The 22,966-nt window shown below is 40.9% G+C and overlaps 1 protein-coding gene across 4 annotated transcripts in view; it reads right to left on the reverse strand.

The window, feature by feature from the left end:
• Nucleotides 1-8,609: 8,609 nt before the first annotated feature.
• LOC140385470 (mitochondrial fission regulator 1-like) overlaps nucleotides 8,610-22,966 on the reverse strand; it is a 38,504-nt gene continuing 24,147 nt past the window's right edge. For all 4 annotated transcript variants that reach the window (XM_072467660.1, XM_072467658.1, XM_072467659.1 and 1 more), the window contains 3 exons: nucleotides 18,316-18,541; nucleotides 11,465-11,627; nucleotides 8,610-10,793 (listed from right to left, as the gene is read on the reverse strand). In XM_072467660.1, coding sequence (XP_072323761.1) covers nucleotides 10,725-10,793; nucleotides 11,465-11,627; nucleotides 18,316-18,541 — 458 coding nt within the window. In that variant the 3' untranslated portion in view covers nucleotides 8,610-10,724. The remainder of the gene's footprint in view (nucleotides 10,794-11,464; nucleotides 11,628-18,315; nucleotides 18,542-22,966) is intronic.

Below are 22,966 nucleotides of genomic sequence, written 5' to 3' on the forward strand. Positions count from 1 at the left end.
AATCACTGGTTCAGTAAAGCATGGCAGAAACCTTCACCTACTGTTTTTATAACCACCCCAGTAACTGATTTTGGAATTATGATAAGTAATTGAATAATTACAATGATCTGTAGAAAGACTACATTTGGCTTAAAAATCATTGTTCTTGTGAAAAATAATTAAGCTGGGGAACTCACCGCCATCAGCGGGAAAAGCTGGAAAACTCTAAATGTCACTTATTGCCCAAGTTTTTATGTTTATTAGTTGCACGCAAAAAATAAACTTGTGCAGCTACTGTTAATCAATTGTTGAAGCGTAGTTAACCCATCAAGCACAATGGAATGAAAGGCCAGAGATGGGACAGAAAACTAAAATAATCCTGGCACGCACACACACACACACACACACACACACACACACCTTTATTTAAATTAATTCATGGGATGTGGGAGTCACTGACTAGGTGACCATTTATTGCCCATCCCTAATTGCTCTTGAGCTGAGGGACTTGCTAGGCCATTTCAGAGGACAGTTAAGAGTCAATCAATTTGCTGTGTCTGGAGTCACACACAGGCCAGACCAGGTAAGGACAGCAGATTTCCTTCCCTAAAGGACATTAGTGAATCAGATGGGGTTTTTCGACAGTGTCATCATTTAGACTTTTGATTCGATTTTTATTGAATTCAAATTTCACCATCTGTTGTGGGATTCTAATCCGGGTCCCCAAAGCCTGGGTCTTTGGACTGCCACCACCTCCCCATGAGATATGAGGGGAATGATCTCAGACAAATGTCGAGAGGTGGCAGAATAACAAGGCTTGCATTTATATAACTCCCTTCCTGACCTAATCATGTAGCAAAATGCTTTTGATCCAAATAAGTATTTTTGAAGTGGGCCTTGCTAGAAATAAATCCCAGTGCTTTGATAGCAGTTTTAATACTTTTGCTGAGCTATGCTGCTGCTTTTAATGTTCACCTGTATCACCAGCACCCTTTGCTCTCTGCCTTGTTTTTTTTTTACTTTATATATATTTTTATTAGTTTTCATTTTATAAATGCAATAAACCCTCAAAACCGATACAGTATAATAGGTATAATTTCATACACAACACAATTAATTCAGCATAATCATTAAACCTGGTTTCACCGACCAAACAATACGTACAATGAATGGAGAAGCTAAATAGGGAAGAGGATAGGGGCATGTAAACATGGCAATGTGGTGCACACCAACATGTAGAGCGAGTTTGAGATGGTGCTCCATAACTTATGGAAAACCTTGAAGGAGCAAGTCAGACATAGCGGAGCCTATTTGAGAGAGGGGTCCCATATTTTTTGGAGTGCATCCGATTTAGAATGGAGTATGCAAGTTAGGAACTTCATAGGGATGCATTCCATGATAATTTTAGACAATTCTTAATTGAAGGATAATTAGCACGAATCCGCGAGCAAAGGATGTTCATCTGGGCCGCGAAGGTTAGGATGCTATAGAGCCATTTTTCGTTTGTGTCATTGATTCTCCTATCTAGGAGTACCATAATTAGGAACAATGGATCAAATTATAAGGCCATACTTTGTTCAAAAAGGTGAGCAGAGACAACCCCGGCAACTATAGACCGGTGAGCCTCACGTCTGTAGTGGGTAAAGTCTTGGAGGGGATTATAAGAGACAAGATTTATAATCATCTAGATAGGAATAATATGATCAGGGATAGTCAGCATGGCTTTGTGAAGGGTAGGTCATGCCTCACAAACCTTATTGAGTTCTTTGAGAAGGTGACTGAACAGGTAGATGAGGGTAGAGCAGTTGATGTGGTGTAGGATTTCAGTAAAGCGTTTGATAAGGTTCCCCACGGTAGGCTATTGTAGAAAATACGGAGGCTGGGGATTGAGGGTGATTTAGAGATGTGGATCAGAAATTGGCTAGCTGAAAGAAGACAGAGGACGGTGGTTGATGGGAAATGTTCAGAATGGAGTTCAGTTACAAGTGGCGTACCACAAGGATCTGTTCTGGGGCCGTTGCTGTTTGTCATTTTTATCAATGACCTAGAGGAAGGCGCAGATGGGTGGGTGAGTAAATTTGCAGACGACACTAAAGTCGGTGGTGTTGTCGACAGTGTGGAAGGATGTAGCAGGTTACAGAGGGACATAGATAAGCTGCAGAGCTGGGCTGAGAGGTGGCAAATGGAGTTTAATGTAGAGAAGTGTGAGGTGATTCACTTTGGAAGGAATAACAGGAATGCAGAATATTTGGCTAATGGTAAAGTTCTTGGAAGTGTGGATGAGCAGAGGGATTTAGGCGTCCATGTACATAGATCCCTGAAAGTTGCCACCCAGGTTGATTGTGAAGAAGGCCTATGGAGTGTTGGCCTTTATTGGTAGAGGGATTGAGTTCCGGAGTCAGGAGGTCATGTTGCAGCTGTACAAAACTCTGGTACGGCCGCATTTGGAGTATTGTGTACAGTTCTGGTCACCGCATTACAGGAAGGATGTGGAGGCTTTGGAGCGGGTGCAGAGGAGATTTACCAGGATGTTGCCTGGTATGGAGGGAAAATCTTATGAGGAAAGGCTGATGGACTTGAGGTTGTTTTCGTTGGAGAGAAGAAGGTTAAGAGGAGACTTAATAGAGGCATACAAAATGATCAGGGGGTTAGATAGGGTGGACAGTGAGAGCCTTCTCCCGCGGATGGAAATGGCTGGCACGAGGGGACATAGCTTTAAACTGAGGGGTAATAGATATAGGACAGAGGTCAGAGGTAGGTTCTTTACGCAAAGAGTGGTGAGGCCGTGGAATGCCCTACCTGCAACAGTAGTGAACTCGCCAACATTGAGGGCATTTAAAAGTTTATTGGATAAGCATATGGATGATAATGGCATAGTGTAGGTTAGATGGCTTTTGTTTCGGTGCAACATCGTGGGCCGAAGGGACTGTACTGCGCTGTATCGTTCTATGAATATCTTCTCAAGCTCTTTAAGTAGACCAGTCCAGTTGGATTGAATTTTTAGACCACACAGTGAATGTAGTTCCCCCTCAACTACCTTGCACTTTCGGCACATGGATATAGCAGGGTCAAACCCGTGTCTCAAGCTTGGTCTGATATGCAGATAGTGTCATATTTTAAACTGAGTCTCTTTCGTTCTATTACAGACAAATTTTGTTAGCATTTCCCATATATACCCCAGGTTTCCTCATCAATACTGCATGCAAAATCTTCTCCAAGACTGCAGTGTTTCTAATATATTCACACACGATCTAGAAAAGTGTTATAAAATTTACTAATTAATTGCTTAGATTCATTCTGCAGAAATTGGGATTTTTTTTTCTACTGGGGAAACTGAAGCATCAAGATGTATAGTTGTCAAGTTGCAGATATTTTTTTTTAAGAGTACCTCAAGATATCAAATTTTCAGCTCGTTTTGGATTGCATCAGTTAGGGATCTATGACTTGCAGTCATAGGGGCGTCCCTGTCCCTCGCTGGGGACAAATTCTCAGACTTGTAACTGCCCATAAGCACTGCTACCAGAGGGTTTGTATAAAAAAGCACTCCCAACCCAAATATTGGCAGTGAATAAAATAAACAATTCCACTCCGCTTTCTCTGCATCCAAGGAGACCTGAATAACATTCAAGAGATTCCTAATATAGTTACACTAATTCCAGCCCTTTTGTGAACCCAGTCTGTTTGCTCTTGATCAATGGGAAAACCCCTCCAGGGGCACTTCTGACAACTTCAAATCTACATTCAGTATCAAAATTGGCCTGTAAGATATGCACTCTTCAGGATTTGGGGCGGCACGGTAGCACAGTAGTCAGAGGGTTGAATGGGCCGGTTAAGAGGGTACGTGTGTTTGTGCATCTGAGGGCTCTGCAGGCGAACGTGGTAATGTTACAGGAGACACACCTGAAAGTGGCGGACGGGGAAGGAGTTTTCTTTTTATTCGCCTGTTCACAAGGTTTATTCCCGGATTGACTTCATTTTGAGCAGGGATTTGCTGGCGGGGGTGGTGGACTGGGGGTACTCGGCCATCACTATTTCAGATCATGTCCCACACTGGGTGGAACTGCAGGTCAGTGAGGAGAGCTTCCAGCGCCCACAGTGGAGGCTGGACGTGGGCTTGTTGGCGGACGAGGCGGTATGCGAGAGGGTGAGGAAGTGCATGCAGAACTACCTACAGGTTAATGACACGGGGGGGAAGTCTCAGCAGCGGTGGTCTGGGAGGCACTGAAGGCAGTGGGGAGAGGGAGCTGATTTTCATCCGGGCTCATAGGGACAGGACAGATAGGGCAGAAAGGGACCAACTGGTTAAGGAGATCCTACAGATAGAAGGTATGCGGTGACCCCGGGGGTGGAGCTCTTAAGGGAACATCGGAGGCTGCAAGCGGAGTTCGGGGTGCTGTCCACAGGTAGGGCAGTGGAGCAGCTTAGGAAGGCGAGGGGTGCGTTCTACAAATGGGGAGGCCAGCAGAATGCTGGCACAGCAGCTTAGGAAGAGGGAGGCGGCCAGGGAAATGAGAGGGTGGTTGATGGTGATGGGAATTTGGCAGGGGACTTGGCTGGGCTAAACAGGGCGTTCAGGGACGTTTACAGTAGGCTCTATTGCCCGGAACCTCCCACAGGGTCTGAGGGGATGAGACGCTTTTTGGACGGACTTACCTTCCCAAGAGTGGGTAGGGAGCTGGTAGATGGGCTGGGGGCCCCCCCGATTAGGGCCGAAGAAATAGTTGAGGGCTTGAAGACAATGCAGCTGGGTAAAGCCCCGGGGCCGGACGGGTATCCAATGGAATTCTATAAGAAATTCTCGGGGATTTTAGGGCCGTTGCTGGTCTAGGTTTTTAATGAGGCGAGGGATAGAGGGGTGCTGCCCCCGACGATGTCACAGGCCACCATTTTGTTGATATTGAAGCGGGACAAGAACCCGGAGCTATGCGGGTCATATAGGCCGATCTCACTGCTTAATGTGGACGCCAAGTTGCTGGCCAAAGTTTTGGCCCCCAGGATTGAAGATTGTGTCCCGGATGTCATTATGGAGGATTAAACCGGGTTTGTCAAGGGCAGGCAGTTGGTGGCCAATATAAGAAGGCTGCTCAATGTGATTATGATGCCCCCGGAGAGTAGGGAGGTTGAGGTAGTTGTGGCAATGGATGCGGAAAAGGCGTTCGACCGGGTGGAGTGGGACTATTTATGGGTGGTGCTGGGATGATTTGGGTTTGATAGGGGCTTTATCGACTGGGTCAGGCTGTTGTACCAGGCCCCGGAGGCTAGTGTAAGGACAAATAGGACGACCTTGGACTATTTTAGACTGTATCGGGGGACAAGACAAGGATGCCCCCGCCGCTGGCAATTGCTCAGAGCTTCAAGGGGTTGGTTCGGGAAGGGGGGGGGGGGGGGGGGGGGTGGAACATAGGGTCTCGCTGTACGCAGACGACCTGCTCTTATACGTATCAGATCCAGGGGCAGGGATGGGTGAAATTATGACGATTGTGAGGGAATTTTTATTTGTATTTCAATGTCTCCCAATTTTCATTCCGCGGTCCCATTTTTAAGAGGGTTAACAAAACAATCCTGGGCTTTGTGTGGGCGGGTAAGTCCCCGCGCGTGAAGGTGATGATGCTCGAGCGGAATCGGGGTGGGGGGGGTTGCCCTACCGAATTTCAATAATTACAACTGGGCGGCTAACGTAGCCACGATAAGGGGGGGGGGGGGGGGGGGTTTAAAAGTATGGCTTCATAGCTCCAGGGTCCCAGGTTCGATTCCAGCTTGGGTCACTGTCTGTGCGGAGTCTGCACATCCTCCCCGTGTGTGCGTGGGTTTCCTCCGGGTGCTCCGGTTTCCTCCCACAGTCCAAAGATGTGCAGGTTAGGTGGATTGGCCATGATAAATTGCCCTTAGTGTTGGGTGGGGTTACTGGGTTATGGGGATAGGGTGGAGGTGTTGACCTTGGGTAGGGTGCTCTTTCCAAGAGCCGGTGCAGACTCGATGGGCTGAATGGCCTCCTTCTGCACTGTAAATTCTATGAAGGGCAGGAATTGAGCGGATGGGGGACCTGTTCTTAAAGAGGCGAGATTCCCTAGCTTGAGAGCGCTGGAGCATAAGTTTCGGCTGGCAAGGGGGAATGATTTTAGATATTTACAGGTGTGGGACTTTCTGCGCAGGCAGGTACCATCCTTTCCACTCCTGCCACTAAGGGAGATCCAGGATAAGGTAGTGTCGAGGGGATGGGTGGGAGAGGGGAGCGTCTTGGACATCTACAAAGAACTTATGGGGGCGGAGGAGACGCAGACCGAGGAGCTGAAGCGTAAGTGGGAGGAGGAGCTTGGTTGTGAGATGGAGGATGGCTTGTGGGCGAACGCGTTGAGCAGAGTCAACGCGACCACAACATGCGCAATGCTCAGCTTGATCCAATTCAAGGTGGTCCACCGGGCCCACATGACAGTGACCCGGATGAGTAGATTCTTTGGGTTGGTGGGCCAGCGAACCATGTTCACATGTTCTGGGTGTCCCCAAAACTTAGGGGACATTGGCAGGGGTTTGCAGACGTTATGTCCAAGGGTGGCACCAAGTCCAGAGGTGGCGATTTTTGGGGTGTCGGAAGACCCGGGAATCCAGGAGGAAGATGCAGATGTTCTGGCCTTTGCTTCCCTGGTAGCCCGGAGACGGATACTGCTAACTTGGAGGGACTCAAAGCCCCTGAATTCGGTGACCTGGCTAACTGACATGGCAAGCTTTCTCGGCCTAGAGAAGATTAAGTTCGCCTTGAGAGGGTCACTGTTCGGGTTCACCCAGAGGTGGCAACCATTCATCGACTTCTTCACGGAGAATTAATCGTCAGCTGGGGGGGGGGGGCGCGCTAGGGTAGCGTAGAATAGGGGGTCAATTAGGCAGGATGGGAGTCCGTGATTGCACTATTTTTCTTGTTCTTTGTACATTGTTTTTTATACTGTTGCAGTTTGGAATGCCAAAATTACCTCATTAAAATTGTTTACTAAAAAAAAGCAAGATTAACGCAATGCCAGGTTGTGCAATTTGTACCATAAAAATACTGATTTTTTAAAATGCTTTTGAATGCATTGGAAAATAAGACAGTACATCATCACGTTATCAAATCTCAGTTGTGGCAGTAAAGCTATTATTTTTTCAGGATGTGGGCCTTACTGGAAGGATCAGCATTTAATTGCCATTCCTGATTTCCTGGAAAACTTAGAGTAGCTTACCAGGTTACATCAGAAGGCAGTTAAGATTCAGCCATGTTGGTGTGGGACTGGAGTCCCGCATTGGCCATAAGCTTGGTAGATTGCCTTCCCTCAAAGACATGAACCGGCTGGTTGTATATAAATTCTGATGGCTTCATGGTCACTTGTACTTACGGCAGCTTTTAAAATCCAATTTCAGATTCTCAAACCGTGCTGGAATTTACTTCCAGTGACCACCATTATGCTATCGTACCATTGTTGGTGGCTTGTGGAGACACAATGCTTTACCTCTCAAAGCAACAATTGAATACTTAGGAACCAGTTAATTGCTCTTGATGCAAATAATCTTACAGGAAAAATGCTATTTCCCATTTTAACAAAGCCAAATTGATCATTCAATAACACTGGAATTTGAGTAGTGCTTTTCATCTGGCTACTGTAACAAAAAACATTTGGGATTTTAACTAGTCATTGAAAACACTGAATATTCAAAATGTACTCATTCAGCACCCTTTTCTCCTATAGGATAAATTGTGATCATTTGAAATTTGGTATGTTTGCCCTGATGAGTGCATGACGAAAAGCTTGGACAGCATGTCTCTTTACAGTAATTACTGCTGAAAGGAACAGCTATTTCTTGCATGTCTAATTAGGCAAAGGGAGCTCTTAATTTAGCCATACCAATTTGAAGGTGCCTGGCTGCTGAAAAAGATGGTCTCATGATGTTTACAAGAGCTTATAGGTGATGGGGTGACATGTTTTGTGGATTGGTTAGCTAACAGGAGTCAGTCGACATAAATGGGTCATTTTGGAGTTGGCAAGATCCAATGAGACACAGATCAATGCGGGAGATTCTACTATTTACAATCTATATTAATGACTTGGATGATGTGACCAAATTAGTGGTTACTGAATTTGCTGATGACACAAAATATAGGAATGAAAGTTGAACTATGAAGAGAACATGAGGAGTCCGCAAAGGAATAGATAGGTTAAGCAAGTAGGGATAAATTTGGTAGAGAGAATAATGCGGAAAATGTAAACCTGTCCACTTCAGCAGAAAGAATTTTTAAAAAAGCAACATTTATTTAACTGGGGAGAATCTCTGAAGAACTAGGGTACAGACGGATCAGGGTGTCCTGGTACATGAATCATGCAGGTGCAACAAATGATTAGGAAGGCAAATGGAATTTACTGCAAAGGGAATGACGTTTTGCTACAGTTGTGCATGGCATTGGTGTTTGTTCCCTAATGTTTCAGTTACACTACACCAAGTGGTACTGTAGTCTCATTACAGTTGCTAAATTGCTGACTTTGAAAATTTGGCACAACAGATGTTTGCCGTGATACAAAAATATGCCATATTGACATGAAATGTGCAAAATGTCAATAGAATCATACATGATTTGTTCAGAAGAAACGAATTAAATAATAGAACTATTATCATTGAGTAACCTTTAGTGTTGAGTTTACATTTTAAACAAATAAAACATTTTACATTTTCCAACAGTCTTATAGTAATAAGTACAGTACAATATGGAGCAGTACTGCAAGTGTTATACATTTAGAATTTATATTAGAACAGATTTTTGCAATGTATATCAGATCGCACAATTGAAAGCACAGTTCCAAGGTTATAAAATATTACATTCAAACATGTAAAATATTTGGTAATTTATAATTTACTTATTACCCGTAAATAAAATAAGCTAATAGAATATATATTTTAATACACAAGGGTTTGTTTTTCTTAAATATGTTTGTTGTACCAAGAGCTCGCATGCATTGCTAGACTTGGCTATAAATGCAATTATTTTTTTGAGGAAAAAATAAAAACACTGATGATGAACCAGTAGGTAACAAACGATGGCTTTGTTCCTTTAATCTCTGGTGTGGGCAAGTTAGGTCAAACTGAGAACAAGGCGAGAATTATTTCTTCTAAACACTGCGTAAAAAATATTAGCAATGGCTAGGGAGCAAATATCACACTGTTGTGTTGTGAAAAGAGGCATGTTTCAAAAGTTGATCTGGCTCTCCGAATTACAAGTTTAAACATACTCACACACAAAGTAATACTCCTCTTTTTAAAGCTAACTTTCCTTTTCAACATCGATCTCTAGCTGCATCTCAGACAATAATTCTACGGTGTGCTGGAGATGGTCCACCATTAAAAAATAATTAAAACACCTTATGCACCCCTATGACCCCACTCCCCAATTTATACAATATACATTTTAAAAAACTAGATTAAGACATATTTCCCACTATGGAAATAAAAATAAAATTTAAATTTGAACATACCTACATTTCTGTGCAGGAAATTATTTTTTTTTGTATAACAAACATGGGAATTAAAAAGTATTATACAATCGTTTTAGGTCTTCTGAAGTTAAGCTAATGTCTATCCTTATTCTACTACCTTGAGTGAATTCTTGGAATTCCAGCAGTTATAGTGTAATTTTAATGTAAATATATAATACCATAAAGAGTTATTTTGGTCCAATTTGAAGCAGCTTTGTACTGCAGAAGCTCTTAAAATTAATTAAAGAAAATTAAATGTATTTCCAGGCTACCATGCATACACAAATACCAGGGGAATGAGACAAAGTTTTACACTTGCACCCAATTATTAAAATGATAAAAGTGCATGTCTGCTATAACTATCATCTGAAGAATTTCTGGTTTTGAACAAAGCGATGGTGCACTGGATTTTCAGGATTGGTATTTGACATAAGAGCGTTCTACCATCAAGACATTTTACAAATTAAATAGTTAACAAGAATAATATTACTATCTTTTTTAGTTGCCTTCATTCTTTGTCCCTTTTAACTTTTTGTTTAAGCAGGAAGAGCTGGTTAAAAGGAGTTGAAATTCGGTGAGGGAGGTTAATTGCAAGTAATAATAGACAAGAGATGACTCAACATTTACTGCATATGGTAGTTCAGGCCTCTCATCGAAGATTGCAGTATCCAAGTACATCATTACTCACATTCCTATTTTAATTAACAAAATAAAGACATTGAAAAATGTTGGAACTATTTGATTTTTTAAAAGGGTCCTGCGATGTGTTATTTAGATTTCAAGATAGGTAAACAGCATAATTTATTTGCCAAATGACCTGGTTTACTATAAATTTACAGTAGTTGCTGTAAGTGACGACCACAGCTTATTATTGTTTAAATTACAGTGTAAATGCCAAAGCAGGATAATACTATGGCTTATTTAAAACACAATTAAAACAACCATCTAATTCAATTTAGTCAGTCCAGGTGCCTCATTTAAGACAAACAGATAAAAAGCAACACAATAACTTCAAACATTTGAATTTGGCTGCACAAGTGTTTTCTCTTTGTGAATACATGCAAAACACTAACTGGCACATATGCAAGTCAGTAAACCAAAAGATAACATTTACATTTTTAAATCCTGATTTCAGAAGTATCTCACATGTAAACCACAAAGATTTTGCAGTAGCAGTATTTCTTCATACTTCAAGTGTCATGTGAATTGAAGTCCGAAATAGAGGAAAAGTACAAGCTTTTCCCTCCTGCCTAATCAGGACTGTGGTGTATTTCCTAACAATGGTTTTCTCTTTCCCATTGGCTTCAGCAGGTGTTGTCCAAACTATTAGAAAGAAAAGTAGAATAAAATGTCAAAGCCTTATTGAGTTGTCAGTTTGCTTTGTTAAACTTTGTTAGCAGAGGATTTAAGCTTTTGAGGACAAAGAACATCAGTTCATGGGAAGCCATTATCATTTTAAACTGGACAATGCATCGTAGCACCAACAATGTAAAATAACAATCACTTGAATTGCAGCACTATTAACATAGAAAAGACCTCATAGTACAGAGCAGACACAGAAATAAAATAAATAATGGCTGGGCGAGTTAGAAAAGATGACTAATGGCTTCGTTCAAAATTGGGTTTTGAGAATGCTCTTACAAGGTGGAGAAAGACATGGAGAAACAGACTGGTCTAGGGAGGGAATGCCAGAATAAGGCCAAAGCAACTGAAGGAAGACATTACAACAAAAGGTGGGACAAAAGAGATGGATGATCTAAAGGTTACAGTTCGAGGCCCAAGAGCAGTGGAAGGGGTGGATAGCTGAGAACTGTTGGCCCGAACTGGAGTATTTGGAAGGTTTGTGTTCTGTAAGTAACAAGGGACTTTACAAGAGAAACGGGAGCATGTTTGAAGCAATTGCCTCAAAAGGTTCAGATCAATAGTTTCATATTTTGCAAATACTTAATTTGAAAGAACTGAATTGTGAATAACCACTTTAACTTTGCATTTACCTGTGGGTGTTCTGTGCTTGCTTGAAAATCAGAGCTTGAAGATTGATTTTCACTACATCTATCATTTTTGTAGCGATGTGCAAATTTGCGTTTCAAAGCTGCTGCTATTAATGCTGTTGGATCTGTAGATTGGTCTTGTTTGGGCTTTAAATCATCCAAAGATCTGAAATGAAATTACATATTTTCATTTTACATCCAAATCACTTCTAACAGCACTATTACACCAGTTTCAACTCTCTTCTAATGTGAGCCTCCCATTTATTCTAAATTATATTTCCTGCCCATCAACCAACTTTCTACCCATACCATTACATTCACCTCGTACTATACACCTAAATTCTGCCATAAAGTTTGAGACACTATCAATCACTTTCTAAAAAATCTATATATACACACTAGTTACTTCATTCCTTTTATCTCAAAATAATCTTAACTTTGTGAAATATTACTTCCACAAATCTCACCATCTCTTGTATTTTTAAACGCGCATGAATTTGAACTCTAATGAAGTTGGAAGAGTTTACTTATAGCGGACATTAGTTCATGGTTACCAGATTTACTTTTTTTCTTTTTGTGGTTGAGTTGGCTATCCTTCAATCCCCTAATATAAATTCTACGGAATACTGATAAATTATGTGAAGTTTGTTACCTTTTACCTTCCCAAACAGCCAATGAAAAGTAACATTAGGACTCAATGAATTAAGTCTGCCAATTATTTTCAGAACCAATTATCTTTATACAAAAATCACAATTTATTCTATATTCTCAACCACCTCCATTTTTAAAAAGTGGCACCTATACAAACCTTCATCCTTCATCACTAAAATTCCTCTTCATCCTCAAGAGCTCATATCCTCCCATTTTATTAATTAGATTTACCATATTTTTTTTAATTAATATTTCCTTTTAAGTCTTCTAATCTTCATTTTCATCTCCCCACTACTGTTTATAATCCCTAATTATCTTTAGTACTTTTAGCTATTTCACATTTGTCCATTTTGAATCTATATTTAGACTGCGCTATCCTTTGTCTTATATCTCTCCATTCAACAGGCATCCATTTGGTTCTTTATCCAGATAATATCTGATGATTCCCGATGCAAGATTCTTTTGTCCTATTTGCTAAATTTGTGCTTATCAAGTTGGGTCAAATTCTTTCACGAACCAAACTTTGGCTTTTGCCAGTCCACATTCCGATCTTTAACTTCTCTTTCCTCATCTGAACATATATTTATCGGTGTATTTTTTTTAAACCACTTTTTTCTTAAACACAGTTATTTCATTTATAAGAATTAAATCAAGCAATGCCTCGTTCCTAATAGGAATAGAAACACTGAATGAGGAAGCACTCTTGGATGCATTCTTATTTTCCAGTTTCCAAAGTCCGACTTGTAATAGTTAAAATCATTTAATAATAATAATATTTATTGTCACAAGCAGGCTTACGTTACTATGAAAATCCCCTAGTCACCACATTCCGACACCTGTTCGGGTACACTGAGGGAGAATTCAGAATGTCCAATGCACCTAACAAGCACGTCTTTCGGGACTTGTGGGAGGAAACTGGAGCACAAAGAGGAAACCCACCCAGCCACGGGGAGAGCTTGCAGACTCCGCAGATGGTGACCCAAGGCGGGAATCGAACCCGGTCCCTGGCGTGGTGAAGCAACAGTGCTAACCATTGTGCTACCATGCCGCCCCTTAGGATCGCTATTCTGTTCTTGCATATCTTTGCAAATTCCCTCCTCTATCTCACCTCCACTCTTTGATGGCGGCCTGCAATGAACATCAAGATTTACATCATTTAATTTCTTATTTCTCAAGACAGAATCAATAAAGTGGTAACACAATCCCTTAAACACCCTCGCATTCTATTGCTGTAGTGGTATCTAATATTACTACCCAGTCCTCTTTCCTTCTCACCATCTCTCCTAAAAACATAGGATTATATGGGCTGTATGTCACAAAAAGGCTATTTCGCCCAACTAGTCCACACCAGTGTTTATGTGCCACTTGAGCACCATCCCATCTTTTCCCATCTAAATCCACCATCAGAATAATTTATTCCCTCTCCCTCATATGCTTGTCTAGTTTGCATTATTTTGCATCCATACTGTTCACTTTAACCACTCCCTTTGGTAGCAAGTTTCATATTAGTCAAAGAGTTTCAAGAAAGTAGTTTCTTTTGAATTCACTACTGGATTTATTGGTGATGATCTTAAATTGAAGGCCTGACCCACAAGAGGAATAATTTCTGTACACACACTATCTAAACCGTACAAAGATCTTGATTAGGTCACCTGTCAGCCTTCTTTATCAAGAGAGGAGACCCCTAGCCTGTCGATTCTTTCCAGATATGTATACTGCTCATTTCTGGTATCATAGTTGTAAATCTCTGCACCCTCTCCAGTGCCTCTATACTCTTTCCATTATTTGGTAGCCAGAACTACACAAGCAAAGCTTGATACAGGTTTACAGGTACTAAAATGTACCTGCTCACATTTATCTGTATTGAATTTAATTTACCAATTATTTTCCTAATCTGCAAGTGTATTAATGTCTGCCTGTAATTTGTTGCAATCCTCCTCAGTATTGACCATTTCCCCCAATTTGAATGTAATTTTCAAATTTAGAAATTGTGTTTTTGATTCCAAAGTCGAAATTGTTAATGAGCGGCAGTGGTCCCAGCTCTGATCCTTGTGGAATGTACTTCCCACCTTCAGCCACTGAGAAACTACCCTTTATTCCAATACTCCGCTTTCTGTCTTGAAGCCAGCTAGTAATTCATTCTGCCACTTACCCCCTAACTCCACACACTCTGGCCTTATTCATTAATCTATAACGGCGCAGCTTATCAAAGGCCTTTTGAAAATTCCGATAAATTGCATCTGCTATGTCATCATTGCTTATTCGGTTACCTTCATTAAAAATTCAAGGTTGGTCAAGCAACATTTTCTCCTTTGAAATCCATACCATATTATTCAATACTAGGTTTTAATTTCTAGACGTCCTTCTATTCCCTCCTTTGGTAAGGGTCCATTATGTTTCTGACCACCATTGGCAAGCTGACTGGTCTATAATTCCCTGGACATGCCTCCTGAATTACATTAGCTATCCATCAGTCCACTAGCACTGCACCCTTTTCTAATAAATTAACTGAGTAGTAATGACCCTACTATACCTTCCCTAGATTTTTTTAGCACATGGATGTAATCCATTTGGGTCAAGGGATCATCTTTTGGGGATTTTAGTTTATTCAGGGTTTTAGTTTATTCAATAATCCCCTTTATTTCAAATGCAGATATTTCATTATTCAAAGTCATGCAAGACCATAAATAGCAGTAGGCCATTCAACCCTCGAGCCTATTCCGCCATTTAATAAGATCGTGGCTGAAGGATGTTCCAGATGGTGGGGAGAACAGATCCAGGGGTCACAGTCTAAGGATACGGGTTAGACTATTTAGGACTGAGATGAGGAGAAATTTCTTCACCCCTCTAGCGGTTGGCTTGTGGGATTTGTGCCACAGAAAGCAGTTGAAGCCGAAACATACGTTTTCAAGAAGCAGTCAGATATAGTACTTGGGGCGAAGTCAGATATAGTACTTGGGGCGAAGTCAGATACAGTACTTGGGGCGAAGGGGATCAAATGATCGGGGGGGGTGGGGGGCAGAAAGAGAAATGGGGTCAGGCTATTGAATTGAATGATCAGCCATGATCATAACGAATGGCAGAGCAGGTTCAAAGGGCCAAATGGTCCCCTGCTCCTATTTTCTATGTTTCTAAATCCGTCTTAAATGAGCACACTCTTATTCTCCGATAATGCCTTCTGGTCCTACACTTTCCCATGAATGGAAACATCTTCTCAACATTTACCCTGTCTAACTCTCTCAGAACCTTATATGTTTCAATCATATCATCTCATTCTTCTGAATTCTAAGGGGTGATTCACACTCTAATCTTTCCTCATTTGGCAGTCCCTTCATACTCAGGATCATCCTAGTGAACCTCCTGTATACTGCCTCCAATGATTATATATTTCCTGAAATAAAGGGATAAAAACTGTATGCTAAAAATGGACTCATTAGTACATTGTACAGTTGCAACAACAATCCACTCCCCTTGAAATAAAAGTCAGCATTCCATGTACCTTCCCTATTACCTTCTACACCTGTATGCTAGCTTTATGGGTTTCATGAATAAGGACACCCCCCCCTACCCCAAGTGTCTCTGTGCCACAGCTTTCTGCAGTCTTTCTCCATTTAAATAATAATCTGTCTTATTCGTTCTTCCAAAATGAACAATCTCACATTTTCCCACATTGAATTCCATTTGCCAATTTTCTTCCCATTCACTTAATAAAGAGGTCATCCGCATAGAGTGAGACTCTGCTCTCTATCTCCTCTTCGAATTCCCTAACAGTTTTTCCTCGCTCTGAGGGCGATAGCCAACGCCTCGAATGCCAGGGCAAATAAGAGCGGGGACAGCGGGCATCCCTGCCTTGTGCCATTATGCAGCTGGAAGTATTCAGAGTTGGGGGCATTGTACTGGAGTTTCACCCATGAGATGAACCCTGCCCCCAGCCCAAACCGCTCTAGTACCTCTGAGGTACTTCCACTTGACTCAGTCGAAAGCCTTTTCCGTGTTCAGTGAGATGATCACCTCTGGTGTTCTCTCCCCAGATGGGTTCAATATCACGTTTAGGAGTCGCCTGATTTTAGCTGTTCGCTCTCTATCCTTAAAGCCCGCCTGGTCTTCAGCGACGACCTCAGTCTCATTTTGACCATCAGTAAAGTAATGGAAGGGGTCATCAACAGTGTTATCAAGGAGCACTTACACAGCAATAAGCTGCTCAATGACCCTCAGTTTGGGTTTCACCAGGGTCACGGAGCTCCTAATCTCATTCCAGCCTTGGTTCAAACATGAACAAAAAAGCTGAGCTCTAGAGGGAAGGTGAGAGTTACTTTGCTTGACATCAAGACAGTATTTGACAGAGTGCTGGCAAAACTGGGTCAATTGGAACCGTGGCGAAACTCTGCTGTTTGGAGTCATCCCCAGCACAAAGAACAATGGCTGTGGTTGTTGGAGGTCAAAAATCTTAGTTCCAGGACAACACTACAGGAGTTCCTCAGGGTAGTGTCCTAGTCCCAACCATCTTCAGCTGCTTTATCAATTACCTTCCTTTTTTCGTAAGGTCAGAAGTGGGGATGTTCACTGATGATTGCACGATGTTAAGCAACATTCCTGACTCATCAGATACTGAAACACAATGTCCAAATGCAAAAAGACTTGCACAATATCCAGGCTTGGACTGACATGCAGCAAGTAAAATTCACAACGCACAAGTGCCAGGCAATGACGATCTCCAACAAGAGGAGATCAAACTATCACTCCATGCCATTCAATGGCATTACTATCACCAAAACCCCCACTGCAACATCCCAAGGAGAAAGGGGGGGGGTTACCATTGACTGGAAACTGAACTAGTCTACCCATACTGGGAATCTTACTCTTGTTAATTGTCCCTTTATCTGTTTTTTTCTTGGTCATCTTGAACCTTTTTTGGTTCTCATGTGTTTTTTCTTTATTTCCAAGCAAATTAGTTTAGATTCAAATACTGGGTTAGAGATCTTAGAAACAGTTAAACAGGAGACATGCTAGTTTTATATCTTAGGCAGGAACTTGATGAGCATAAGTTAAAATAGTTGGTTATTAAACAACTGGTGCATATTGAGATGACATTTTACTTTTAATTTTTTTTAAACAATTCTTGCTTGGGATGTGGGCATTGCTGGCTGGGCCAGCATTTATTGCCCATCCCTAATTGTCCTTGGGCTGAGTGGTTTGCTAGGTCATTTCGGAGGGCAATTAAGAGTCAACCACATTGCTGTGGGTCGGGAGTCACAAGTAAGCCAGGCATGGATAGCAGGGGTCCTTCCCTGAAAGGACATTAGTGAACCAGATGAGTTTTTACCACAATCAACAACGTTAGACTTTTAATTCCAGATTTTTATTGAATTCAAATTTCACCATCTGCCATGGCAGATTTTCTACCTGGATCCCCAGGGTATTACGCTGGGTCACTGGACTATTCGTCCAGAGACGACAAAATCACTACGCTGACACCTCCCTGTTTTATTTTTGCGCCTCAATGAGAAAGGGTTTTCTGCCTCCATTTGTTCTTCATTTCTTGCTTCATTTTCTTAAAATATTGATCATCTTTCCTTGTTCATTTCCTCCATTTTACTTTCTGTTATTTCCCTTATATCGGTGATCATTTGCTTACGAGCACCAAGTTTAGAGCAAGCTGTTAACTGACCAGTAGCTATGAAACACTACACAAGGGATTCTTTCTATTTGCTAACCAAATCCCAACCCCTCCCCATTGCCCAACAAATTAAAGGCATTTTCTTAAAATAAAAGAAATGAAAATCTAAAAAAATGCATGAAATACTCAGTGGATCTCAGTACATCGTGAAGAGGGAAACAAAGTTAGCATTTCAGGTAGATGACCTTTTGTCACAACTGGACAAAGTTAGAGAATTCGATTGCTGCCTGCCAGCTGAGTATTTCACGAATTGTGTTTTTATTTTGTATTTTCCAGGATCAATTTTGCCGTTGTATTTAGAATACCTATTGTATAAATAATACATAATTTCCAATGTGGTATTTCTGAAACAAATCACTAAACTGGATTTGATATAAACATAAGCAATGGTTACAAGTTTATGTATGGATTCTTAATAGACACCTTCGCTAAAATTGAAATGTCTCGGAGGTTCAAGTAAAATCTCTTCAGTGAACTGCAAACAAAACTATTTAGGTATAAGGAAAGGAATCTTAAAAATACGTACTTCTTCACTGATCGTAGTTTCACCTTATTGATGTCTTTTAGGATATCTAACATGTTTGGCATAGTTTGCTGTTTAGGACTAGTAGGATTATCAGCTTTCTTTCCTCTTCTTTCTTTAATGAGATCAATCGCAGACACACTTCGCTGGATGGCAGGTGGTGGTGGTAAAGGTGGGGGTGGTGGTGGCAGTAGTGGAGGAGCACGAGGAACAGCACCATCAGGTGTCACTGAACCAGAGGAAATAATAATAATCTTTTGTCACAAGTATGAACGTAAAACATTAAATTGCACAAATTATAGTGACCAGTTCATAAAATGCTCTTGAATGGAGAACTACCCTATGTTAAATTCTCCATCATAACTACAAAATACATTTTCTACATATTTATTAAACAACTATATGGTGAAGTATTATTTCTCCAGTTACACTTATTCATATTATAAACTTACAAATTCAATAACCTTGTTAAAGAGCATAGCTTCTCAATTCTATTGTAAACTAGATTGTTTTAAAGCCATTTATTCAGTTTCTTTGAGAGGCGAGAAGAAAATGTGAAAAAGGAACATTCAATACAGATTGCAAGTTTGGAGACTGGATGACGTTATGGACTATCTTGTCAGCACTGGACCCAAGTTCAAATCTAGCAAGACAGCTGGGAGGGAAAAAAAAAACTGTCTTGCAGGAGTCCGACATGAAATAAATATAGGTAGTATTAATCCAGTCCTAGTTGACATGCTCTAACACAAGATTCACCAAAAATTCAACATTAATTGGCATCCTAGTAAATAAGAATATAGCTCGTTTAAAAATACTGGAAGCTATTAATGGTGCATTAGGACTTTTCCTAAATAAGGCTCAAAGTTTGCTCTGGCAACCCAATGCATGGCATCCACTGTTAGTTATATGTGGCCTTTTGCTTGTATGTTGTTTTTGCCCTGTAAGTTGCTTGAAGTCACAAGTGAAAATGGCACGAAACCCTGTTCTGAGAATCTGAGTGAACAAGGCAAGCAACTGTGTATCTTCTTAATCAGTCAGATTGAAAGATTGCAGAGTTTACAATACAAGGCTGGAACAAGAAAATGTAAACTAGAATGGTGAATTCAACAGAAAGAAAAACAAGGACAAGGAAATTGAATTGAGAGGAATATATAAATTTAAATATAATATTTAAAGCTCTAGAAACAATTAAAACTTGAAATGAGATGCTTCACTTGTAATATTAAGTTGACTAACCCTATCACTGCATTCAGAGTACTTAGACCAAACTAAGCACCAGCTTTCTGCAGCAAGGTGCAGATTTTTTTGGTCAAATATCCCATGTTTAATAATCCTGTGCATATATAAAAAACATTCTCCTAATCCTTTATTTTCAATTGTGTTAAGACAATCTTAACTTTCCGCCTTCAGCTGCCAACTCACCAACCAGTGGAATAGTTTCTCCCCAATTTACTTGATGAAAATTATATTGAACACCTCTACCAGGACTCCCTTAACCTGCCAAGTTCTGAAGCCTTACTTTCTAATCCCTCTCTTTCCTGGTATCCTAGTGAATTTCTTCAACAGTCTCTTGGTGTCCAAAACAGAGCATAACATTGTGACTCAAAGTCACTTGATTAATTTAATCTTGGAACTGCCCTTCAGCATAATGATCTAATTGACAGACATAACAAGAATCACAAACTGCACCTTACAGGCCATAAAGGGGAAGTTAATAGTTTAGTTAACAGTGCACCCTTGGGATAAGCAAGGTGACAGGTACGGCCACGATGAAACATCAGCTGGTGCCTCTCAGATCTGTTAATTATCAATCTATTCAATTTGCTGACAGTTTGAGAGATGAAGAACGTTATCATAATTGTTTTAGTGGATAGATCATATCAAGTAATTACTTATTTTATACTCATTTAGTACACAAGTTAGTACCAAGAGAATGTGTGACGCGTATCATTATAAGTCTCAAAATTAAACAAATAAGCAAATAGCTTAACAGGAGGAAGAAGCACAATTTGCACTGGACACAAGGATTATCATAATAATTTAAAGTAACTACTAGGAGGGTTGGGAGAAGTTATGATAATATGAAGGTTTTAAAAAAAAAAAGAAATACTGTATAGCAAAGTTAAGCAAGAATATACCATCACAACAGGTTCCAAATAACTTAACAAAAGAATAAGGAGCATAGATGATGAGAAGGGGAGAATTTGAGAAATAGCTCTAAGCTGGAAATGTTCATTTTGAGGACGTTTGAAGAGTATGAAATAGAGGCCGAGGGACCAAAACCTCACTATTTTATGACCAAATACCTTAAAATGGCTATGTCTGTCCCCTGAACAAACGAAAAAGCCACTTGTCAGTTTTAGAAAAATTCCTACCTCACTATCTCAGAAGAGCCACCAACAAGCACCTGTGGACTGTACAGCTCAACTTCAAAGACAGCTATACAAAGGCCATCTGCATTTTAGTAACCCAGGCTAGGCCAGGTGAAACCTTCCTTTCCATTTCTATTGGCTAAGACATTCAAGTCTCTGGAATCCAGATGATGGATACACATCCTTTGTCAAAGATGCTGGAGAGGTGAGAGTCATGGGACTTTGGCTTGTGGAACAGGTAATATTGCCTTGCTGAACTGCACAGCTCAGTCTGCTGTTTGCCATCTGACTAGCAGCCTCACAGAGAGGAACTCTGCACGGTTTCTGCTGGAAATTGTGTCACTGCCTACAAAACTGACTGGTCCCAGTGACAGCGGTAGTGTAAAGGGCAAAAGTTCCTAAATTGTGTTCAGGATAATTTTCTACAGATGTGTCCAGTCCAACAAGAAAGGATGCACTGTTGAACCTGGTTCTTGGAAATGAGGGGAGCCAAATGGACCAACTGTCAGCAGGGGAGCTTTTAGGAGTCAGTGATCAGTGTATCATAAGGTTTAGGATGATAGAAAAGGAAATAGGCAATGCAAAGTAAAAAATAATTAACTGGGGGAGGAGCAGACCTTAATGGAGCAAGAATGGAACTGATCCGGAGTTAGACTGGAACAAAAGATTGGCGGGAAAAATAGGCTACCTTCAAAACAGAAATGGTTCGGACACCATCAAGGTATATTCCCTTAAAAGGGAAAGGGAGAGCAAACAAATCCCGAGCTCCCTAGATGGAAAAAGCAGATGTAAATTAAGGCAGAAAAAAATGTGTTTACGACAGATGTCAGGTAGAAAATACAGTTGAGAACCAAGAGGAATACAGAAGGTTCAGAGAGGTGAAAATATATATTAGAGAAGCGAAGATAGAGGAGAAAAGACTGGCAGCAATTCTAAAGTCTTCTACAGACATATAAATAGTAATGGGTGGCACAAGGAGTGGGCCCATTAGGGATCAAAAAGAGACGCAAGGGGAATGGCACAGGCATTAAATTAATACTTTGCATTTTTACTAAAGAGGTAGATGCTGCACAGGCTATGATGATAGATGAGGAAAGTCTATCCCTTGAACAATTCAAAAAATGGAGGAACTGTTGAATAGACAGTCGGTAATTAAAATTAACAAGGCACCTAGACCAGATAAGGTGCATTCAAGGATATCGAAGGAAGTGAGAATGGAGATTGCAGGGACACTAGCCATAAACTTCCAGTCTTCGCTAGAATCAAGGGAGGTGCCAGAGGACTGGAGAATTGCACATGTTACACTCCTTTCAAAAAACGTCGTCAGGGTAGGCCCACCAATTGCAGACCAGTCAGTTTAACACCCGTGGTCGGCAAGCTTTTAGAAACAATTATTCTGGATAGAATTTGTAGTCATATGGATAAATGTGCGTTGATTAGGATGAGCCAGCATGGATTTCTAAAGGGGAAATTGCATTTAACAGATTTTGCTGGAGTTTTTTTTCAAAAGGTAACAAAGGGTTGATGAGGGTAATGCTGTTGATATGGTGTACATGGGCTTTCAATATAGTGCCACATAACAGACTTGAGAAAAGTTATAGCTCATGGAATGAAAGGGACAGTAGCAACATGGAAGAAAGAACATGGAGAGACAACATAAAATACAGGGTCAAATTCTCAAGGGGATGCAAGAGCAGAGGAACCAGAGTGCATATATGCAAAAATCATTGAAGGTGGCAAGACAGTTGGAGAGCAATTAATAAATCACACAGTATCCTGGGCTTTGTTAATAGGGGCACAGAGTACAAGAGTAAGGTTATGCTGAACTTGTACAATATAGTTAGACCTCAGCTGGAGTATTGTGTACACTTTAGGATGGATATGAATGCATTGGAGAGAGTGCAGGTTTACAAAAATAGTTCCATGGATGAGAAACTTCAGTTATGCAGATAGATTGGAGAGGTTGGGACGGTTCTCCTTGGTGAGAAGAAGGTTAAGAGGAGATTTGATAGAGATGTTCAAAATCATGACGGGGCTGGACAGAGTAGAGAAAAACTGTTCCCGCTCGTAAAAGGATCAAGAATGACAGGGCACAGATTTAAAATGATTTGCAAACGAAGCAAATGCCATGGTTCGAGTCTGGGATACACTGCCTGGAAATGTGGTAGAGGCAGGTTTAATCGAGGCATTCTAGAGGGCACTGGATGATTATTTGAAAATGAACAATGCACAGGGTTACTGGGAAAGGCAGGAGAATGGCACTGTCATAATGCCCATTTGGA

This window comes from Scyliorhinus torazame, chromosome 11 (genome assembly GCF_047496885.1).
Source record: "Scyliorhinus torazame isolate Kashiwa2021f chromosome 11, sScyTor2.1, whole genome shotgun sequence".
NCBI classification, from domain to species: domain Eukaryota; kingdom Metazoa; phylum Chordata; class Chondrichthyes; order Carcharhiniformes; family Scyliorhinidae; genus Scyliorhinus; species Scyliorhinus torazame.